We start from the raw sequence: 17,669 nt of genomic DNA, 5'->3' as shown, positions 1-17,669 counted from the left end.
GCGGCTGAGGGAACTGAGGTTGTTTAGTCTGGAGAAGAGGAGGCTGAGGGGAGACCTTATCGCTCTCTACAACTACCTGAAAGGGGGTTGTGGCGAGGTGGATGTTGGTCTCTTCTCCCAAGTAACTAGCAATAGGATGAGAGGAAGTGGCCTCAAGTTGCGCCAGGGGAGGTTTAGACTGGATACTAGGAAAAATTTCTTTACGAAGAGAGTGGTCAAGCATTGGAACGGGCTGCCCAGGGAGGTGGTGGCGTCACCGTCACTGGAGGTGTTCGAAAAATGTGTGGACGTTGGCACTTCAGGACATGGTTTAGGGGACATGGTGGTGTTGGGTTGATGGTTGGACTTGATGATCTTAAAGGTTTTTTCCAACCTTAATGATTCTGTGATTCTGTGAATTCCTATACTTGGTCTCATGCTCTTCCCTTGGCAAGTCATACATGGGCTGTACTCCAAGGGTGTGCTCTGAAACAGGGGGGTGCCAGTGAAGCTCACACCTCTTCCGTGGTCAAAGGGAATTATTGCGCAGCAGAGCTACTCCAGGAATCCCATTTGCTGGTTCCATACAGTTTGCACTGCAGCCAGTTTTCAGTTGGATTTGTTGCTGCATGTGGTTCATCGCTTGCACAGAAAGCTAAATATTTATGAAGTAGTGTGTTAGAAATGATTGTTTTGCTATCCAGGCAGCTGCTGGGAGTGCCAAACTTTGCCTCGTACTGACAATACCGTTGCCTAGCTAATCATGGGAGCCAGGGATGGTCTTGCTGTGCTGATCATCACACACCGGCAGAAGAGATAATGAGCTGCTGACAAGGATGCTTTTGGAATCCGGCCAAGCATTGCATTGTGTGAGATATTGTGTGCTGCTTCTTTTTTCCCCGAATCAGGACAATGGATTCTCGTTCCTTAGCATAGTGTCACCTTCCTCTCTGTAGCTCACTCTGTATTTCCTTGACACAGTTTGGATGGTTTAAGAATGACAAGTTTAGACAAAGGGAAGAAGGCGCATCTTGGGGAATTCAAATCCTTTGTAAACTAATCTGGTTTTGTATGCTTGCTTTTAGTGATCTTGAATGGACAGTATATTTGAGAAATCAGCTTTAAGGAGTAATTTCTTTTGTGGAGAAAGCAAACCTTGGCAGCATGAAAATCAGGTGTTCACCTAGTTATATGCTGCACAGCATCACTTTGCAGCTAGTCTTCTCCATGTTGTGCTTGCCACAATCTTCATTCTAGTAATGGGGTTGTGCTGATCTTTTTAGATGGGATTGCAGGCAGCAATGCCTTAATCAAAATTTAATTCAGTGCTATAGCAGACAAGTGTGCTACTGTTGGGCCCTTCCATGTGGCAGGATTTGAGGAAGGAGAGCAGTGCATTTGCCCATTGTTGCTACCTTCTTCAGTATTGGGGATGGTTTAAGTGAAAAGATAGTGAGTGCTATTTATGCCATGCATACTCCAGTTGCAGACTATGAGGGTTTTTTTCTTGCCATCTTGTTCCTGAGCTGTATTATTATGGTAGAGGTGGAGAAATTTTTGTCCTAATCCTTCCTCTTCTTCAACTCTCAATTTTAGATATGCCAGCCTGGGGCTTACCCGTATGTCTAAGTAGGTTTGTGCTGACCTGTGCTTTGTCAATTTACTTTAGTGCATTGGCGTAACCAGTATTTGAAAACAGTATTTCAGCTTTCTTGTCGCATATGAAGAATTTTGTCATTAAGTCCTAGAACTTGGTCCTAGTTCCTTCAGGGGGACATACCCCAGCTGTGTAGATTATACCTCCGTGCAGAGGGAGAGGCTGTGGTGCCTAACTTGTTGGCTCTTGGTACTTAACAGGCTCCACCCAGAATCCTTATTCTACTTTCAGCAAAGCATGCAAGTCTGTGCCCTTCATCTGCTCCAAGCTCGTTAATAACATGAGCTGGACACCAATGTGAAGGAAAAGTCCTTCTCAGAAAAGATCCCTGCTAGGAAAGCCAGGCTGTGAGCAGGTCTGCATTTTACAAAGCTAATGGAAATTTCCAAGGAGGGCTTAGAGAGCTTAGTGACAGCCATAAAAAGAAAGAAAATAAGGACTTGACTAAGTGGACTTCACTGCCCATGACTGACTCAGTGTGGAGAATTGCAATTTTTCACCCTGAAGCCCTGGGCAACAAATGTCCTCCTTTACTGCATCTATGTCCAAGTGGTAACATGCTTCATGCTACACAGAGCTTCTACCTTATGCCTTGGAAAATGTAAAGTGCTTCCAGCATTTCCATGTCTAGAGTTTGATGGAGCAAAAGTTAAATGCTTATATTACCTGAAAAATATTCATTTCTCTAGTGTAAGCTCTGCTTCTGTGAAATGAATAGTCAGGCCTTGATTTGCAAATCTCCTGGGAAACGTACTGGGAAACGTACTATGAAAGGCTTGCTAATTTACAAAATTCAAGCAATATTTTGCAATGGCAGTTAAAAAACCTTTAGGCTTTCTGAAAAGGGAGATTGCACTGTTTTAAATAGGTGTGGTTAAACCAGTGCAAATCTTTAAGCTTAATTGAAAATCTGATTTAAACCAAGGTAATTGTGGTTGTCACACATCTTGTTGTGTACTTAAGTTGGTTTAAGGTGCGGTTATGTGATCAAGTTTCTAATACAGGCATGGTCTTAAACTGGCACTTAACCCATACCATAGCAGCATTTCTTTAATGAAATCTTTGCCTGTTAAGAAGGGAAGTTATGATCTTCATATAAAAGATAGTGCCCAACCAGTTCCCTCTTAAGTTCAGATACTTGCTTTCCTCATTGTACCTTGATGCAGTCTGAAACACCTTTCCTGCAGCCTCAATCAATCATCCAAAGGCTGGAAGACGTAATGGGGAGCAAGATGGCTATTGGTCTTAGGGCTGTTGGAAAGGCAGATGTGGATTCCAGGTCAGAGATGCAGATGCATGCAAAAGAGAACAAAGATCATGCTGAGGGCTTTATCGTTTGAAATCTTTTGCAAGAGATGGAGTTGGGAGAGGGTACGTTGGTTAGCTGCCAAGGGAAGAGTCTGCTGAAAGGTAGCAGTGAGGATGCTCGCTGCTGCAGTAGGGAGTGCCAGCTGTTTATTCTGAGCTACTTTTTTTGGCCCCATGGGTAGACACACTCAGTCCAGACTAAAAAGCCAGGTTAAAGTGGTGCTGAGGATATTGAACTCCCATTGTGGCCAAGTCTAGTGACCTTGGCTTAAGCCTGTTCATCAGTATTCCCAGAGTCAGCAACAGGAGCAGAGGCACCAGCTGCTACAGGTCCTCCTTCTGGGAAAGGAAAGCAAAGTCCTCAATTCTCTGGCAGTAAATGAGTAGCTAATAGGACCCGGGCAGTGAAACTGAGTTGATAAATGGCAGCGCTTAAAACCAATGTGCAAAGTCATGTGTTAAATGGAATGGCTATTGATTTCACCATCCAGGGAAAGGTACAAATTGACAGCATGGAATTAGAATGGACTTTCCTGTCCAATATCCTGACTGTACAGTAGTGAGCCTCTGCAGAACAGGAGCAGGGATGGGAGTTTTTAAGCTGGTGTACTCCATGTCAGCTTAGTACCATGATGCTTTTGTAAAGTGAGATGAATCAGACTCGAAGAAGTGTATGTGTGTGCATGCAGGAGCTGAACTTTCTGTGTAGTACAGGAACATGGTGTTTGGGGCAAGAGAGGAAACACAGAATTGCCAACTCACATGCCAAAGGCTAGGGGAAGCTTTGTCGTCTTCTGATTTCTTGTCTTGGGAGCTGGCAAGCTGGTAAAGACAAGTAGGGCACACAGAGCACCTTGGTGAGGAATACCAGTCATGTTGGTGGCTGTGAGGACTTCCCTGTACTTTGGAAAGCATGAAGAAGTGTGGAAGGAGGGGGAGAAGAGCATGGGTCGGTTTAGCTCTGTTGTGTGATAGCTGCAGATAGCAAGCAAACTAGACTTCTAATGGAAATTTTGACTACCAGGTCAGAAAGTCTCGCTTGTCTATGGAGTGTGCTACTTTGCAGACAGCAAAGTGTGACAGCTAAGTCTCAGTATATGAAGCAGAGGATGGCGCAGCCAGAGCGACTGGCATGGTTTTAGTGACAGGTTACCATCTGTCAATAAACTCTCGAGCCTTTGTAAATCAGCATCTCCCTGGCAGCTGCTTTCATGGGGTATAATGCAGTGTGGGGCTAGCTCAGCACAAAAAAAAAAAAAAAAGTGATGACTTATTACTTCCTGTAGACTCCAGGTGTGGTTTTGTTGACCTAATTTTCTGCAGTTTTTGCCCTTGGTCCCGACCTGGGGTGCTGTCACCCCAGCAGCCTTGCCCTAGGCCAGCACACACAGATCTCCCACTGTGGCATGTCTGACCTGCAGCGTCCTCAAAGCTGGGGTTCTTGCCGGTTCTTCTGAGGCATCTCATTATAGGGAAAACATCTTTTATATGTATATAAAACACCGGGTTTGTGCCCGAGCTATAACCAGCTACCAACTACTTGCCCTGAATCCTTCCTTCAGATTATGGGACTGCTCTTAGTTCGTGCTCTGAGACTGCCTGCGATGTGATGCAAGTCCAGCTCTTCAGACGCGCTGCCTTCTATCTGCACGGGACCTTTTGATTTTACTCGCCTTGTGGTGACCGCTGCATAGCACTGTTCACTCTCCACATAGCACCATGTCTGCAGTCTAGCAGCCGTGTGGTGGTACACAGCAGTATATTGAAGCCCCCAGGCCAACTCGCATGTAGCTGGTGTGTCAGCATGGCATAGCAAAACACTGTACAGAAAGTCTCTTCCTTGGTAATGCAGCCCATAGTGCTTCTGGAGGTGGGACACAGCAGTAGGTGGGAGATTCTATACTGCCTTGGACTGCACAGTGCGTGCCTGTCCTCTGACATTTCTGTATGGCACAGAGTAAGCTGGATTCGCTCTTATCCTCTTCTAGTCTAAGAGCTGTCAGGCCTTACAAATAGTGGGAGATGCACTCACAGCATTGTGGTTATGGTGGTTTAGTTTCTGTGATTAGCTATACGTTGTTAACCTTGCCTGTTCCTATGAAGTGATTAGCCAGCCCTGGCTTTGTGTATCATTTGGGGAAATGCACTGTGAAAGATTGCCAGAGCATTGGCTGTTCTGGTGAACTTAGTAGCATTAGCTGTAAAATTCAAATTTGGACTTTTCGGACACACATGTAGTTGATCCAGCACAAACTCTTTAGTGGAAACTTATTAAAATATCCTCCACATCTGCCTTTGCTCCACAGTGACTGTCAGTGAGAGGACTGTATAGAGATTTATTTATAGGTAGAATGAGAACCATTTGCAAAGAAACTAAATGTTGAATAAGAGCAGTGTTTTACTTAACATTACCTAGTGCAGGAAATGCTGGCAGGCACCAGAGAGAGAATTGGAATTCCCGTTCCAATTCTTTAGTCACTGGGAGTTAGGGTAACCTGTTTTTATACACATAGCTGTATGTCTTCCTTTCCTGAAAATCTCACTGCTCTTGTTGCTGTGCCTCAGTGCTAATATCGAATTGAAATTAATGGAATATTCCAGAACAATCTGGGTAATACAGTGCTTCATGTTTGCAAGGCTGTTTACAGTGATGAGCCCTTTTAACAAAAATGTCAACTGAGCTAGATCTGCAGTTTCTGTAGGGCAGGAATCATCACCGTCCTTCGTGTTGTGGGGACGAAATGTGTGCTGGCCGGAATAGTGCCCTGTCATGCTAATGTTTTTTCCTTCTTTGGTGTTTCAAGGGCCTTAAACTCTGGAGTTGAGTACCACTGGGACCAGCTGAATGAGAACGTCTTCGCTGTGCATTCCAGCAGCAGGAGCACTGAGCGGCCTGGGTGAGTCTCCTGGGTGTGGGTTAGAGAGACCTGACCCTTTCTGCTGCTTTTGTTACATATGGCAGCACCACTTCTTCTTTGTTCCCTTAGCCCTGGCAGATTTAAATATCCAATTTTTCCACCTTTGACACTGCCTAGTTGGGTCACCTGGTCTGCTTCCAGCAAGTGACATTCAGTGCCCAAAAGTGCTGCCAGTGATAGTGAAGCACATGTGTCAGCCATGGCCTCAGTAACATCCATGAGCAAGCTGCGGGAAGAACATGTGGGGCTTGATCCATAAAAAACACCATCCAGAGTAAATGGCCTTTGGAGGATAACTGAAGAATGGGGGGTTTCACAGAGATGAGTGCAAATCCATTGGGCGGTCCTGGTGACTGATTTTCATCCCTTTAGTTTCTGGTTACGGGGCAGTTGTTTCTCAGCAACTCTAAAAATAAAGCTAAATCCCTTGACAGCCCTATTGGCTGCTTCATCCAATCTGCCCAGTGATACACATATTAGTTATTCTAAACAAAAGGGTGATGCTGCAGTCCCTTGCTGCTTGCCCCAGTGACGAGTACTTCTCTGTAAGCCAGCTGTCTTCAGCAAGAGGATGACAGTCTTGTTTCTGAATTGCAAGCTCTGGGATCCCAAGGAAGTTATGAGCTGGTGTACAGAGCAATATCTGTGCTGTCTTACAGCCTTGGTTTGACTGAAGGTGAAAAATAAGCAGTAGAGATTATTTACTCAGCCATGTGAGTGGATATTGCCACTACTCACGTTCTTTGACAGCACATATCAGTCTTGCATGATGGGCTTAGGGGCAGCTTGAAGGCAGAAATACTGCTCAAGAATTAATTAGCTCAAAGAGAGAGCAAGAAAAGTGTGGCAGGTTTCAAAACCTTATGAAAAAAGGTTGTGAATGAGACAGTCTTTCCTAGAAACTCTTAACCATTCCCAGCACTTAGAGGTCGGTTTTGGAAAGAGCATTCAAGCATTGTCAAGATTCAGCTCTTGTAGCGTCATACACTTCAACTGTTCAATTCCAAGAAGCTGATGAGCCTTGAGGTGGCTCCTGTTGCTTCCTTTTGAGAGTAGAGAATTTCTCTTGTCCAACTGGAATGGGCAGGAATGCCTGCTGGAGTGCATTCATGTGTGATGCTGACAAACTAGGAGGTCCAGAGGAGGGAAGGGATACAGCCCGCATCCTTGGGAGTTAAAACCGCCCTGCTGACGTGCAGAAGGGAGGTGATTACGTGTGTTTGTGGTCCTGTGCTGCATGTCGTGTTGCCTGCTCAACTCGGTGACCCTGAGACAGAGTTGTTCTGCAGGCTTAGTGATGCTGCATGGATATCTATCTATGCCTGTCAGACACACTGCTTCTGTGGAAGGGTGAGTGGACTATAAGACTCCATTGGCTTAAAACTCAAGAGACCAGCCAGATGAGGCTGGAGAGGTGTGTCTGTGTGTGTGTAAATAAGTGCAGGTCACAATTCCCTCCAGCTCCATCTGCATAGTGGCTAGTAGGTGCCTGGATGGAGTGGAGGCAAGAAGGTTAGGTGGATGCTTCATCTTGCTGGGGCACTTTGCCTCCAACGCTCCTGGTCTTATTTGTTTTTCTCTCTTTTCAGAACCAGCAGAGCCACATGGAGGACAGACAGGGACATGGGCCTGATGAATGCCATAGGCCTGCAACCCCGAAACCCCCCCACATCTGTGACTTCGCAGGGTACCCAGACCTTGGCGCCTCAGCTGCAGAATGCCGAGACTCAGACAGAGAGGGAGGTACAGGAGCAGGAATCCGCCTCTGCAGGGACTGGGGAAGGTAGGAGCTCAAGCAATGATTTATCTAACAGAGCTTACTTGGTGAATCCTGTCAATGCATTTGGACACTCCTGTTACCTCTTCAGCAAAGATTTCTCCGGCCTAATTTGCCTGTAGCCAGGCCAAGATGATCAGGAGAGTGAATCTCTGTCCATATGAATAGAGAATTTGTCTTTACTATGCTTTTAGAGAGCAAAATTAACTCTTCTCCAGATCATTGTGTCTGTAGAATCAGCTGTACTGCCATCACTCCTCACAAATCTTCTGAATCCTAGCCATCAGTAAGGTTGCAAACTGTTAAGAATTATGCTTTCTGCCTCTGTGTTAGAGTTTAGCTTGGTCCTTCAATCTCTGCATCTAAAACCTGTGCAGGCTTCACAAGCTCAGCATCTGGATACAAAATAAAATACTGTAAATCACTTCTCGCAAAGTAGTTATGAGTATTCTGTTTAGTCTCTTCGATGAAGGCTGTGATGAGTGTCCAGCTCAGCTATTCAGAAAATGTCTCTAGTGTTTTCCAGTCAAGGAAAACTTACCAACATATTAAGAGCTGGAAGCAGCTGATATGCAATTCCTATATGATGCTAAAGTCACTGATCTTTTGAAAGCATGATGATTTTGTCCAGGCTTCTTGTCTCGATACTGTAGCATTGTGCTTGAATCCAACTCTGAAGGCTTGGCTAGGAAGGAGTTGGGCAGTATATATATAAGAAAGACAGAGAAAATCAAGGAGAAGTTGTTGGTTCATGATGGCTTTGGTTTCAAGTTGTTTTCAAGTTGGTTCACTTGACTTTGGGAAGCGGCCCGTGACATGCCTGTTTGTGCCTGTATGCTTGCTTGCGCTCTGTCACTCTGAAAGATGCTTTTTGGCATGTGACTATTCCACAGTTTCTGCTGTGCAGCATCCAGCATTTGTGATAAAGCTTTGTGTTTCTCTGATGTCCGCTCTTCTGTTCAAAGTTAAGTGGCAAATTCCTGACCTGTGGGGTTTCCCATCTGCTTATCTCAGCAGAGCTGAGATTAACCTCTCTGGAAGGTTAGTACAGTTGAGGGCGTGTGAATAAGGCTGGAACGTAGGATGTCTGCACAAATGCTGAACTTGTGGGAACTGGTTCTTCCACTGAATGTGGTATGCAGACTGAGAGCAGGGTACAGTGTGGGACCTTCTTGCATCAAGGCCATGATGGCTGATGCTGCAGGCTTGGGGGTCTTTCTCTGCATTGTTAAACCAGTGGAGTTCTCCAATGCTGCTTCTCTCTGCTGCTGTTCTGCAGTCGTCTGAAGGTTTCATTTTCTCATTCTTTCTAACTAACCTTTCAATTTTCAGGTCTAGATCATGTTTTTTTCACTAGACCATTAATGAGATGGGGAAGGCTTGTCCTTTAGCTGTCCTTGGACAGGGTATCTCTACAAAGAAGCAAAATATGTAGCATTTGGAAGAAAAGGAGTGTAGATAGCAAGTCTAGGACAGAGACTTCTCTTTGTCTCTCTTTCTTGCTTTGAAGAAGATTGGCGGGTTCCACATCTGGTGTGGTTTCTGGCTCAGATGCTGACTTATCACATGTCCCCTTGCAAGTGGCCTCGCCTGCAAAATGGGCTGTTCTAAAGCATCTTTAGAACAAAGGAGTTGTTCCAGTACAGACACATGCACTGGAGATGAGCCAAGCAGTCTTACATTGTAGTTTATCAGCTCTTATGCCAGTTGCACCCTCAGTGGACATTCCTGTGCAAAGGCTCAAGAGCAGCTCAAAACAGGGAGCTGTCAAGACATTAATTATCAGGAGCATGTAGGATCCAAAAAAACAACTGTAATCCATGACAATTTCATGAGGAATAGGACAAGGACCTATCATGAAGCAGAAAGGCAAATTTTCAGCTGCTGTTACCAACACCTCAACCAGTTAGCCAGGGACTTGTGGCATCAGTGGTCTGGTTCATTCATCCAGGAGTCTTTGTGCTTCATGTTATACTTGAGCCGCACCGCGCTGCTTGTGTTATTAAGGTTACTGTTTTTCCAGCATCATAAACTCTTGTGATGCCCATCCAGTGTGTTCAGGCAGGCTAGATTAGATGCTGTGCTGCTTTTCTGATGGTTAATTTGCACACTGTATCTACTGTAACTCTTTGCCCGTTGAAAGGGAAATGGTGTTTCCTGATAGCAGGATCTAGATGTCAGGGACATGGAGGGGGGTGGGAGGCAGAAAAAATGTGTAACCACTAACTTGGTGTGTGACCTAGGGCAAATTATTAATCATCTACCAAATGGGAATAAATCTTCCCATAGTACAGTACACCAGGGGCTGTGAAGATTAATTAGTGTTTTGTATGGGGCTTTGAAGATGTAAATCACTACATAAAGGCTTGGCAGTATTATCAGCAGCAGAATGGATAAATCAGATGTGATTCTGAGTAATGTAAAGGAAAGTGTTTTAGTTATCACCTCATCATGAGGGGGGAAAAAAAGCCAAAACAAACCCCCAAAAACCCTTGAATGTTTAGAAAGAAAAAGAAAGTCAAGTGCTACCCCCAAGAGTTGGTTTCTGTCCTATGTCCTGTCAGGCCCGCTCTTGTGGGGAATTCTGGCTCAGGGCATTTCTTGCAGATATGTGCTTACTGTACAAAAAAAAAAGAAAGTATGCAGAATTGCATCAGAAATCTAATTAAGCTCTGTGCGGGTATAAATAGTTTCCTTTTCTCATGCAAAGCTCTGCGGGGACTTTGCTGTTCTGATTATCTTTCTACCTCCTTTGGAGGAATGAGCATATGATGACTTTATTAGAAGCGAATCCTTCTAAAGTCTGTATCTTTTTGCTTTGCAGCAGTTGATGGCTGCCTTGTGAACTCTGCTCCCAAGCCACACATAAACCAAAAGAAGCTAGCATTGAGAGAAGACTAGGAGAGGTACCAAGAAATGCCTAAAACAGTGTTTCAGCTGTCTCCTACTTTCTTTTAAGCTGACAGCCGTAGTGGAAATAGTGATGGAGTTGTAACTTTGAGACATTCTTAATTAGAAACAATCCGTTGGGAGTTATGCTATGCTTTCCCTTGCAAATGGTCAGGCATGATGGGAGAGGGATCTGTCTTCAAATGGCAAATTAAATCTCACTTAAAAAGGAACAAGAATTCCTAATGAGATTTAATGGCCCAAAGCTTTAACCTTTAGAAATTGTAATTTCCAGTCCAGACTGGGTCAGGCTGTGGCTGCTGCTTGTTCAGGTGGCTGGAGTAGGGTGCAAGTGGCAGTAACTGTCAGGGGCTGCAACTGTGAAAAAGGTGCTGCAGGCTGAGGGAAAGGGACCTTTGCAGAGCTGCAGGACACTTGTTTGTGAACCCATGCTCACCCTTATCTGTTGACAGTTACATCAATACATCTTTCAGGTAATCTGGTTCTTTAAAAAGAAAAAAAATAACCCGCACTCGAAAAAACTTGGTGGAAATAACTGAAAGGCAATTGTCATCTCAGTTCCTATCATCGGCATTGTCTTTGGGGCTTAAAATTCAGGTAGCTAGCTCAATGCTCATTGTGCAAGTAGGCACATGTTATGAACTACTGAAATTGTGGCCATCGGAAGACTTGCTCTCAGTGGATTGCTACTTTGCCTGTCTTTGGGGGAGCAACATATTGACTACTGTCATGCCATGTACGGTTTTTAACTTATTTGGCTGAAGTGTTTCTCACCAGCCAGTACAAATTTCCATCATGTCCAACTGCTTTCAGAGGTTGCAGCAGATACTTTTGAGAGAGAAAATGTAAAATGCAACCTTGTGTTTGTGTGGGATTCAGTCTGTTCAAACTGTTAGTAGTGAAAAGACAGCACATGCAAGTGAAACCTTCCTGGTATAAGCAAAGCATCCTGAGGGTGCCGAAGGAGCACTTATAAGCAGAGACAGTGCGCCTGCAAGTGATGTAACTTACTTAATCTGAGAGATTAAGAAGGTGCGTTGTGGGGCTACATAGGCAGGAATACCCTGTCCGCAGCAGAGCCTCATGAGTGCTAAAAAGAAACGTGTTGTTTTATGTTAGCTGAACACATTCTTGCAATGCTGTTGTGAGATGTGATGTGACTTTTGTGCAATTGTTGTGGAAATGGGAACCAGGACACCAGGGATCAGGTTCCAGATCTGCCTTCTCGTTCTCCAAGTAGAAACGTGGGTAGATCCCTTAGCCTTTCATCTGCCCATCCATCTGTAAAATGTGCGTCATATGTCCTATAGAACTGCAAATTTTGGTTTCTCTTTAAAGCCCTCTGAAAAGCACTACCTAAAAAAACAGAATCGGGTTCTAGAAGCTGTACTATGCAAGCCTTTACAGTGTGAGCTACTCCCAAGTATCTGGCTCTCTTGTGATTAAATTATGGGGGCTACTTTCAAACTCATTACAAAAATAAGTTTCATTCATACAAACCACCAAGATGAGATATTGCTAAGAAATATTACAAGTCAAAGCAGTTGTATCTTTTCTGACTTCTGTGGAGTTGTTTGGATTAGCTATCTCGGAATCGAAGTGTGAACGTGCTTCTGAGCTTGGTTGGGGAGAAAAGTAACTGGTAGTATTTCTTCTGGCACTAAGGGAGATGTGATTATACATAGTTGGTTATGCTGTGCTGACCCTCCCTTTCCTATTCTTATGCAAGGAGTGAATTCATTTAAAAGTGCTGATATTTTTATCTTTCAGCATCTGAATTAGTGGGTCAGTTCACACCTCAGAGCTATTATTCCATGTTCTCTGAAGACTTAGATATCTCTGCAGTGCTTACTCTTAGTTCTAATTTTGAAGCTTTGTTTGCAAGCACAGCTACTAACTGCTGCTGGTTTTAGAAAGATGAAAGCTGAAAATAGGAAAAAATTCAGGAGTGATGTCAGTATATCGCACAGCCGCAGAGGAGCCTGATCTCATCCTTGCTTCCGTGGGCTTTGCTCTTTATCAGGTGTGTGCCGTCCATGCCCAGAGATAAACAAATTGTACTCCCTGTAAGTACTTCAGACACCAGTTCATTTAAGAGTGGAAATGCTCCTGCCTTATGCCCAGCTCCATTGAAAGTTTCCCAGATGTTTTGCCTTTGTAGTCTTCTGTGTCAAACTCTCATCTTGCTGGAGTAGCACGGCAGAGGACTTTTATAGATAGATGCATTATCTAGGGAGTATTTTGTTAAATGTTGGAGTCAGTCAGCTAGAGTTACAGAAATTCCCTGGCCTTTGGGATAACTGCTCTCAAGAGTAATGTTTTGTGTCTGTGTTTGGGATAGATGGTGTTTTGGACCTCTGGAAAAGTCATTTTGGTTAGAGTAGAAAAGGTTTGTAGGAGCACAGCACTGTGGACATAATACTAATACTTACTTGTATTGTGGGAAGGAGTCATGGGGGGTGTTTTTCTGTCCTGTCAGGCACAGAACTTGTGTCCCTGTCCAGAAAAACAGACTGTGTCTCAAGATTGTGTAATGCTCTGTGATGGATTCTGATACAGGGACAGCCTAGGTGGAGGACAAATTGGCAGGTGTTATGCTTACACTGGTACTTCACACACTGTAGCTGGTTAGCTCAGTTTTCTAGATTTTTGTCTGAAGTTGTCCTATTTTTCTGACCCTAGAAGGTAGGCTTAGAAGAATGAGCACTTAAGATAAAGGATTTTACAGAGACTGGGAGATCAGAATGTAGTTTTAAGCATAAAACAAGAGAAGAAGAATTGCCTTCTCCATATGGAGAATTAGATGTGCTGTCACTTGGCCTACGCCTGCACAAACTCAGGTTTGTGCTCTGGATATGCCTAAGCCCTTTGGAGTCTTTTCTGAAAAAGGTGTCGCAAGTATGGGATTTCTCTCTGTCCTGGTTTTGTTCAGCTGGTGGTGCAGGGAATGGGTTTTGGCCACGGCAGAGAGTTGAAACATCTAGCAGTCTGAGGGGTTTACAGCATTGCTGTTGTTTTGGGTAAGTGCTTGTGTGCACACTCTGAACCTCCACCAAATGGAAATTAGCTTATTTCACTTGCACTGGGTACTACTGTAGTCTGCATTGGCAGCCTGGTGAAAGAACATGTGTGGGAGTCACCAGGCAGTAGAAACGGGCTGTATGTGAATCTGTGCTGTAGCTCAGCTCAAGGCAAATCACGCAGGAAGCTTTGCTCTGAACCAGTTAGCCATAGTCATTGTCGAAACCTGAGGCGGGGAAAGGGGAGGACAACCCCCAAAGCAGAGGTGCACAAAGTTGGCTGCTTGAATGGTGAGGCTCACTTCTGGCCCTTGATGGGCTCTTTCTGCAATTTCCAACACTGCTGTATCTGTGCTTTAATCTCATGACTTGCTGATTTCTCCTGTGGCATCAGCCCTTGCCTGTTTTCTGAGCAAGCAGCTGCCTCAACTGGAAATTCAGCCATGGCACGTGGTAATTAAGGGGTAGGGAAGAGCAGGGGGTGCTGCAGTGTGCGCTGCCTGCGTGGACTCCTCTGGTGAAGCACGTTTGTGATGCTGAGGAGCATTGGCTGGGGATCCTTGCTGAGTTGCTGTTCCAATGCTCCTGCATTGGGCTAGTTTATAGTAAGTGATCTGTCAAGAGCACGGTACCTGCTGTTTCAGGACTGGCTGGCATGTCTCTAAGCCAGGCTGCACATCTTTCTCAAGCTTCTCTCTGGCCTGACCAGATGGTTGATAATGAAGTGCTTACAACTATGCCCTCAGAAGGAAGCGATGTCTGAATCCAAAACCGTGCTTCTCAAACCTTCCACTTACTACTGCTCATGATTAATGCTGCAGTATCCCCTGGCATGTTTTTCACACTGAAGTTTCCAGCCTAATAGCTGCCTCTGTCTGTTCTCAGAGTGCTGGTCAGCCAGGTTCCTAGTTCATGCATCAACCACATCCTAGTTAATGCATCAGTCATGTCCTGAACAGGATTTCTCTGCTAAAGTTGTGGCTCTGCCCAGAGCGTATTCTTGCTCACTCCTCTAGGCTCTGCTCCAGATTCTCATGTGGTGACTGGTGTCTCTGTGGTCTCACTAATGCTCTAACCAAAGAGCTATGTAATTGCTGTATGTGTAGTGGATGTAGCAGGCTTACTACATTCCTAGCAGAAAGGGACTTACTCTGCTTGTGAGAATTAAATTTGCCCTTAATGTCCATAGTATTTCTACAGCAGGGCAGTATGTCAGCAGACTTGCTTGAAGATTAAATTAGCCGTACCCTGTGGTGGAGGAAGCTGGTGGTGTTTGATGCAAGTACCACTGAGCCCATGAGGAAAGGGAATAAGCTGTCACTGACTGACTGCACAACATGTTAACAGCTTTAACTATCTTGCTTTTTTAAAAAATAGCCTCTATGGTGGCATGGTGTAGGCTGTGCTGAATATCCCAGCTCTCATGTTGGATACATGATCTCCACCCCACAGCCCCAAGTGATTTTGTCTTCCTAGCCAGTGTGGCATTTTGTTTTTTATTGTATTTTAACTCCTGCCTTCATCTAGCCTTGTTGACATTTGTGTTCATTTCCTTGGTGCCAGGAGAGCTCATGGCTGCATCCTCTAATCAGCACTGCGATAGCTTCATGGAGCTAGGAGTGAGATTTATCTCTTTAATAAGAATCGTCAGGATCCCACTGTGGAATGATTCTGGCAGTTTATGATTACAGATTGTGTTCCCCAAAGGGTCTGGGTAGGGTTTGTAGCAAAAGGAGGATGCTGGGAAACAGAACTGGGCTTGACTTTCTTGCCATGGGGATTTAATTTCCTACATGGACTATTTTTCTGTGAGATTTTGTTCTTCAAAAGTAATCTTCAGCAACGAAGTCATCTCATGGTTCCCTTGGAGCTCAGTACAGCCTGATGATGAAGGGAAGGCTCGGAGATAGAGTAGACAAAGACTCTAGATCTTAAGATAAGTTTTTTGCATTCTTCAAAAGACAGCAGTCAAGGGGAGCAGGAGCCTACACACTTATCTTTCCTTGATCATAGGTGATGTGGAAGCACAGACGATGTTCTGTAGCTGTTGTCTGCTCTTGGCCAGCTACCTATGTCCTCCCTGATACTGGGGAGATTGCCATCATGTCATCTGCCTGGAGTGTTTTCACACAGGTGAAGTAGGAAAGGCCACAGGACTCTCTAACACCATGGTGACATTTTTGGTTTATTGCAATGCAAACTGAGGTTTTTTCTTCCTGCCCCTGTGGAACTGCTGGACTGTCTCTGCAGCTGTGAGAAAACACACTGCCTCTTTGATGACTCCTTTTTCCCCACTTGTATGGCTGGATAAGAGCTGCTTCTCCAAGGCTTGGACATGCAAGTCTATGAGGGATACCTGTGGGAGTGGCCAAGATTTTCTTGACAGAGTTCAGTGCCTTTGACACTTCACCGAAAGCTACAGAAATAAACTGTTGGGCTCCCTCTGGAACAAAACCCATCTTCTGTCCCAGCACATGCACACTGTGTGATGCGTCTACCCAGCATGCTTTCTCTTTGTGTTGTAGTTTACCTTGTGCACCAAAGTTGCTTCTGCTTTCTCTTGCAGGTGAAGGTCCGGAATATGGGGCCAGCGGGGAGGATGCCCTGAGTAGGATCCAAAGGCTGATGGCAGAAGGTGGCATGACCGCTGTGGTCCAGCGGGAGCAAAGCACCACCATGGCGTCCATGGGCGGCTTTGGCAACAACATCATTGTGAGCCACCGGATCCACCGCAGCTCTCAGACTGGTGCAGAGTCCACCGGAGCTGAGGGCACATCAGCACAGCAGTCCACCTCACAGCAGCTGGCAGCTGAGCTGGAGGGACGGATCGTTTCAGAGTCTATGCAGCTGTCAGAGCATGGCCTGAGCCCGCGGACAGCCCCTAGTGGGAGTGAAGGACAAAGTGCTGGTGATCTGGACCTGCCAGAGCAGGCCCAGTCCTCCATGGACACTGAGGGACCAATTGAATACAGTGACCTAACTAATAATAACCATCTTCCTGACAGTACCAACTTCTATAGTAATGACAGCACCAGTGGGGAGTCGCGGAACAGGTAGAGATTGAGTTGTGTGTTGGTGCTACCCTTGTACTGCTCAGCAGAGACCTGTACCTCACAGCTGGCCAGGAGCTGGAAGAGTAGGGACGTGTGGCTCTGACAGGATGCTGGTGGTTCAGAGGGCTTCTCTATCCTGGGTGAGTGGGAAGGGATAAGGACTGCAAAGGGAAGCTGTGGGGAAGAAAGCGTACTTAACTTCCAACATTCCCGCTGCTGGAGAGTTGACAAGAATATGAACCATAGTGGCTGCACATCACGCAGATTTTGAAGCCCCATGGGATCCCCAGAGCTCAGCCCTAACCCTGCGTTTCAGTCAGTGTCATCCTTTGTAAAGCTTCTTTCCTTTCCTCTTTTCTGCCCTTTTATGCCCAGGGGCTGATCAGTAGAGTGAAGAAAGGGAAGGGGGCCTGCAGCATCCTTCTGGAGACAGGCAGTCCTACTGGGCAAAACTGGGTGTGATACTCCGGCTCTGTTGCTGGAGTGGAGGAGTCTTCCAGGCCACAGTCCCGCACCGTGGCACCGCACTGCTCCCCCTTCAGGGTGCAGTGTTCTGAGACCCGTCCTACCTGCACTGTGGTCTTTTTTGGGAAGAGCTGTGCTTTGCTGAAACCTGCATGGCTCAGGATCTGCTTACAGGTGGGGATCTTTCCTTTTTAGAGAGTTAGTTTAGTACTTGGCAGCAACCTAAGCAGAGCTGCTGTGTAGGTGGATAGAAGGGCAGGGGCTACTGCTCTCTAGTCAGGATGCAGTTCACACAAGGATGAATGAGCTGTGCCAATATTAACAGGAGTGAGCCATCCTAGTGGTTTCATGGTGCCAGGACTGAGCTGCACCTCCTTGGCAGGGGGCAGGAAATGTCTTTCAGCTCCAGGTGAGGGTGTGAGGTATGGGTCTGTGATGTAAGGTGTTGCATGTGAAATCTTGACCTTGTACATGTAGTTTCTAGTGGAGAAATCAAGGCTCTGATATTTTGTTTTTAGTCCCAAATGTGATTTTCCTTTTCGTTTGTAACTCTCCATCCCTAGCAGGCTTGTGGAGGAAGGA

At 45.5% G+C, this 17,669-nt stretch overlaps 1 protein-coding gene across 1 annotated transcript in view; it reads left to right on the top strand.

Moving 5' to 3' along the window:
- The window catches only part of AMBRA1 (autophagy and beclin 1 regulator 1), a gene marked incomplete at its 5' end in the record, with an annotated part of 130,041 nt that extends 112,781 nt beyond the window's left edge, over nt 1–17,260 (top strand). The window contains 3 exons of the mRNA XM_082000451.1: nt 5,749–5,841; nt 7,452–7,645; nt 16,136–17,260. Of these exons, the coding sequence (XP_081856577.1) occupies nt 5,749–5,841; nt 7,452–7,645; nt 16,136–16,626 (778 nt within the window). The 3' untranslated portion in view covers nt 16,627–17,260. The remainder of the gene's footprint in view (nt 1–5,748; nt 5,842–7,451; nt 7,646–16,135) is intronic.
- Between the last annotated feature and the right edge of the window lie 409 nt (nt 17,261–17,669).

The sequence above is a fragment of the Phaethon aethereus genome, assembly GCF_964289735.1.
Source record: "Phaethon aethereus genome assembly, chromosome: 5".
In the NCBI taxonomy this organism is placed as follows: domain Eukaryota; kingdom Metazoa; phylum Chordata; class Aves; order Phaethontiformes; family Phaethontidae; genus Phaethon; species Phaethon aethereus.
Note: the sequence above shows the minus strand (reverse complement) of the source record. Positions and strands in the feature narration are given on the sequence as shown.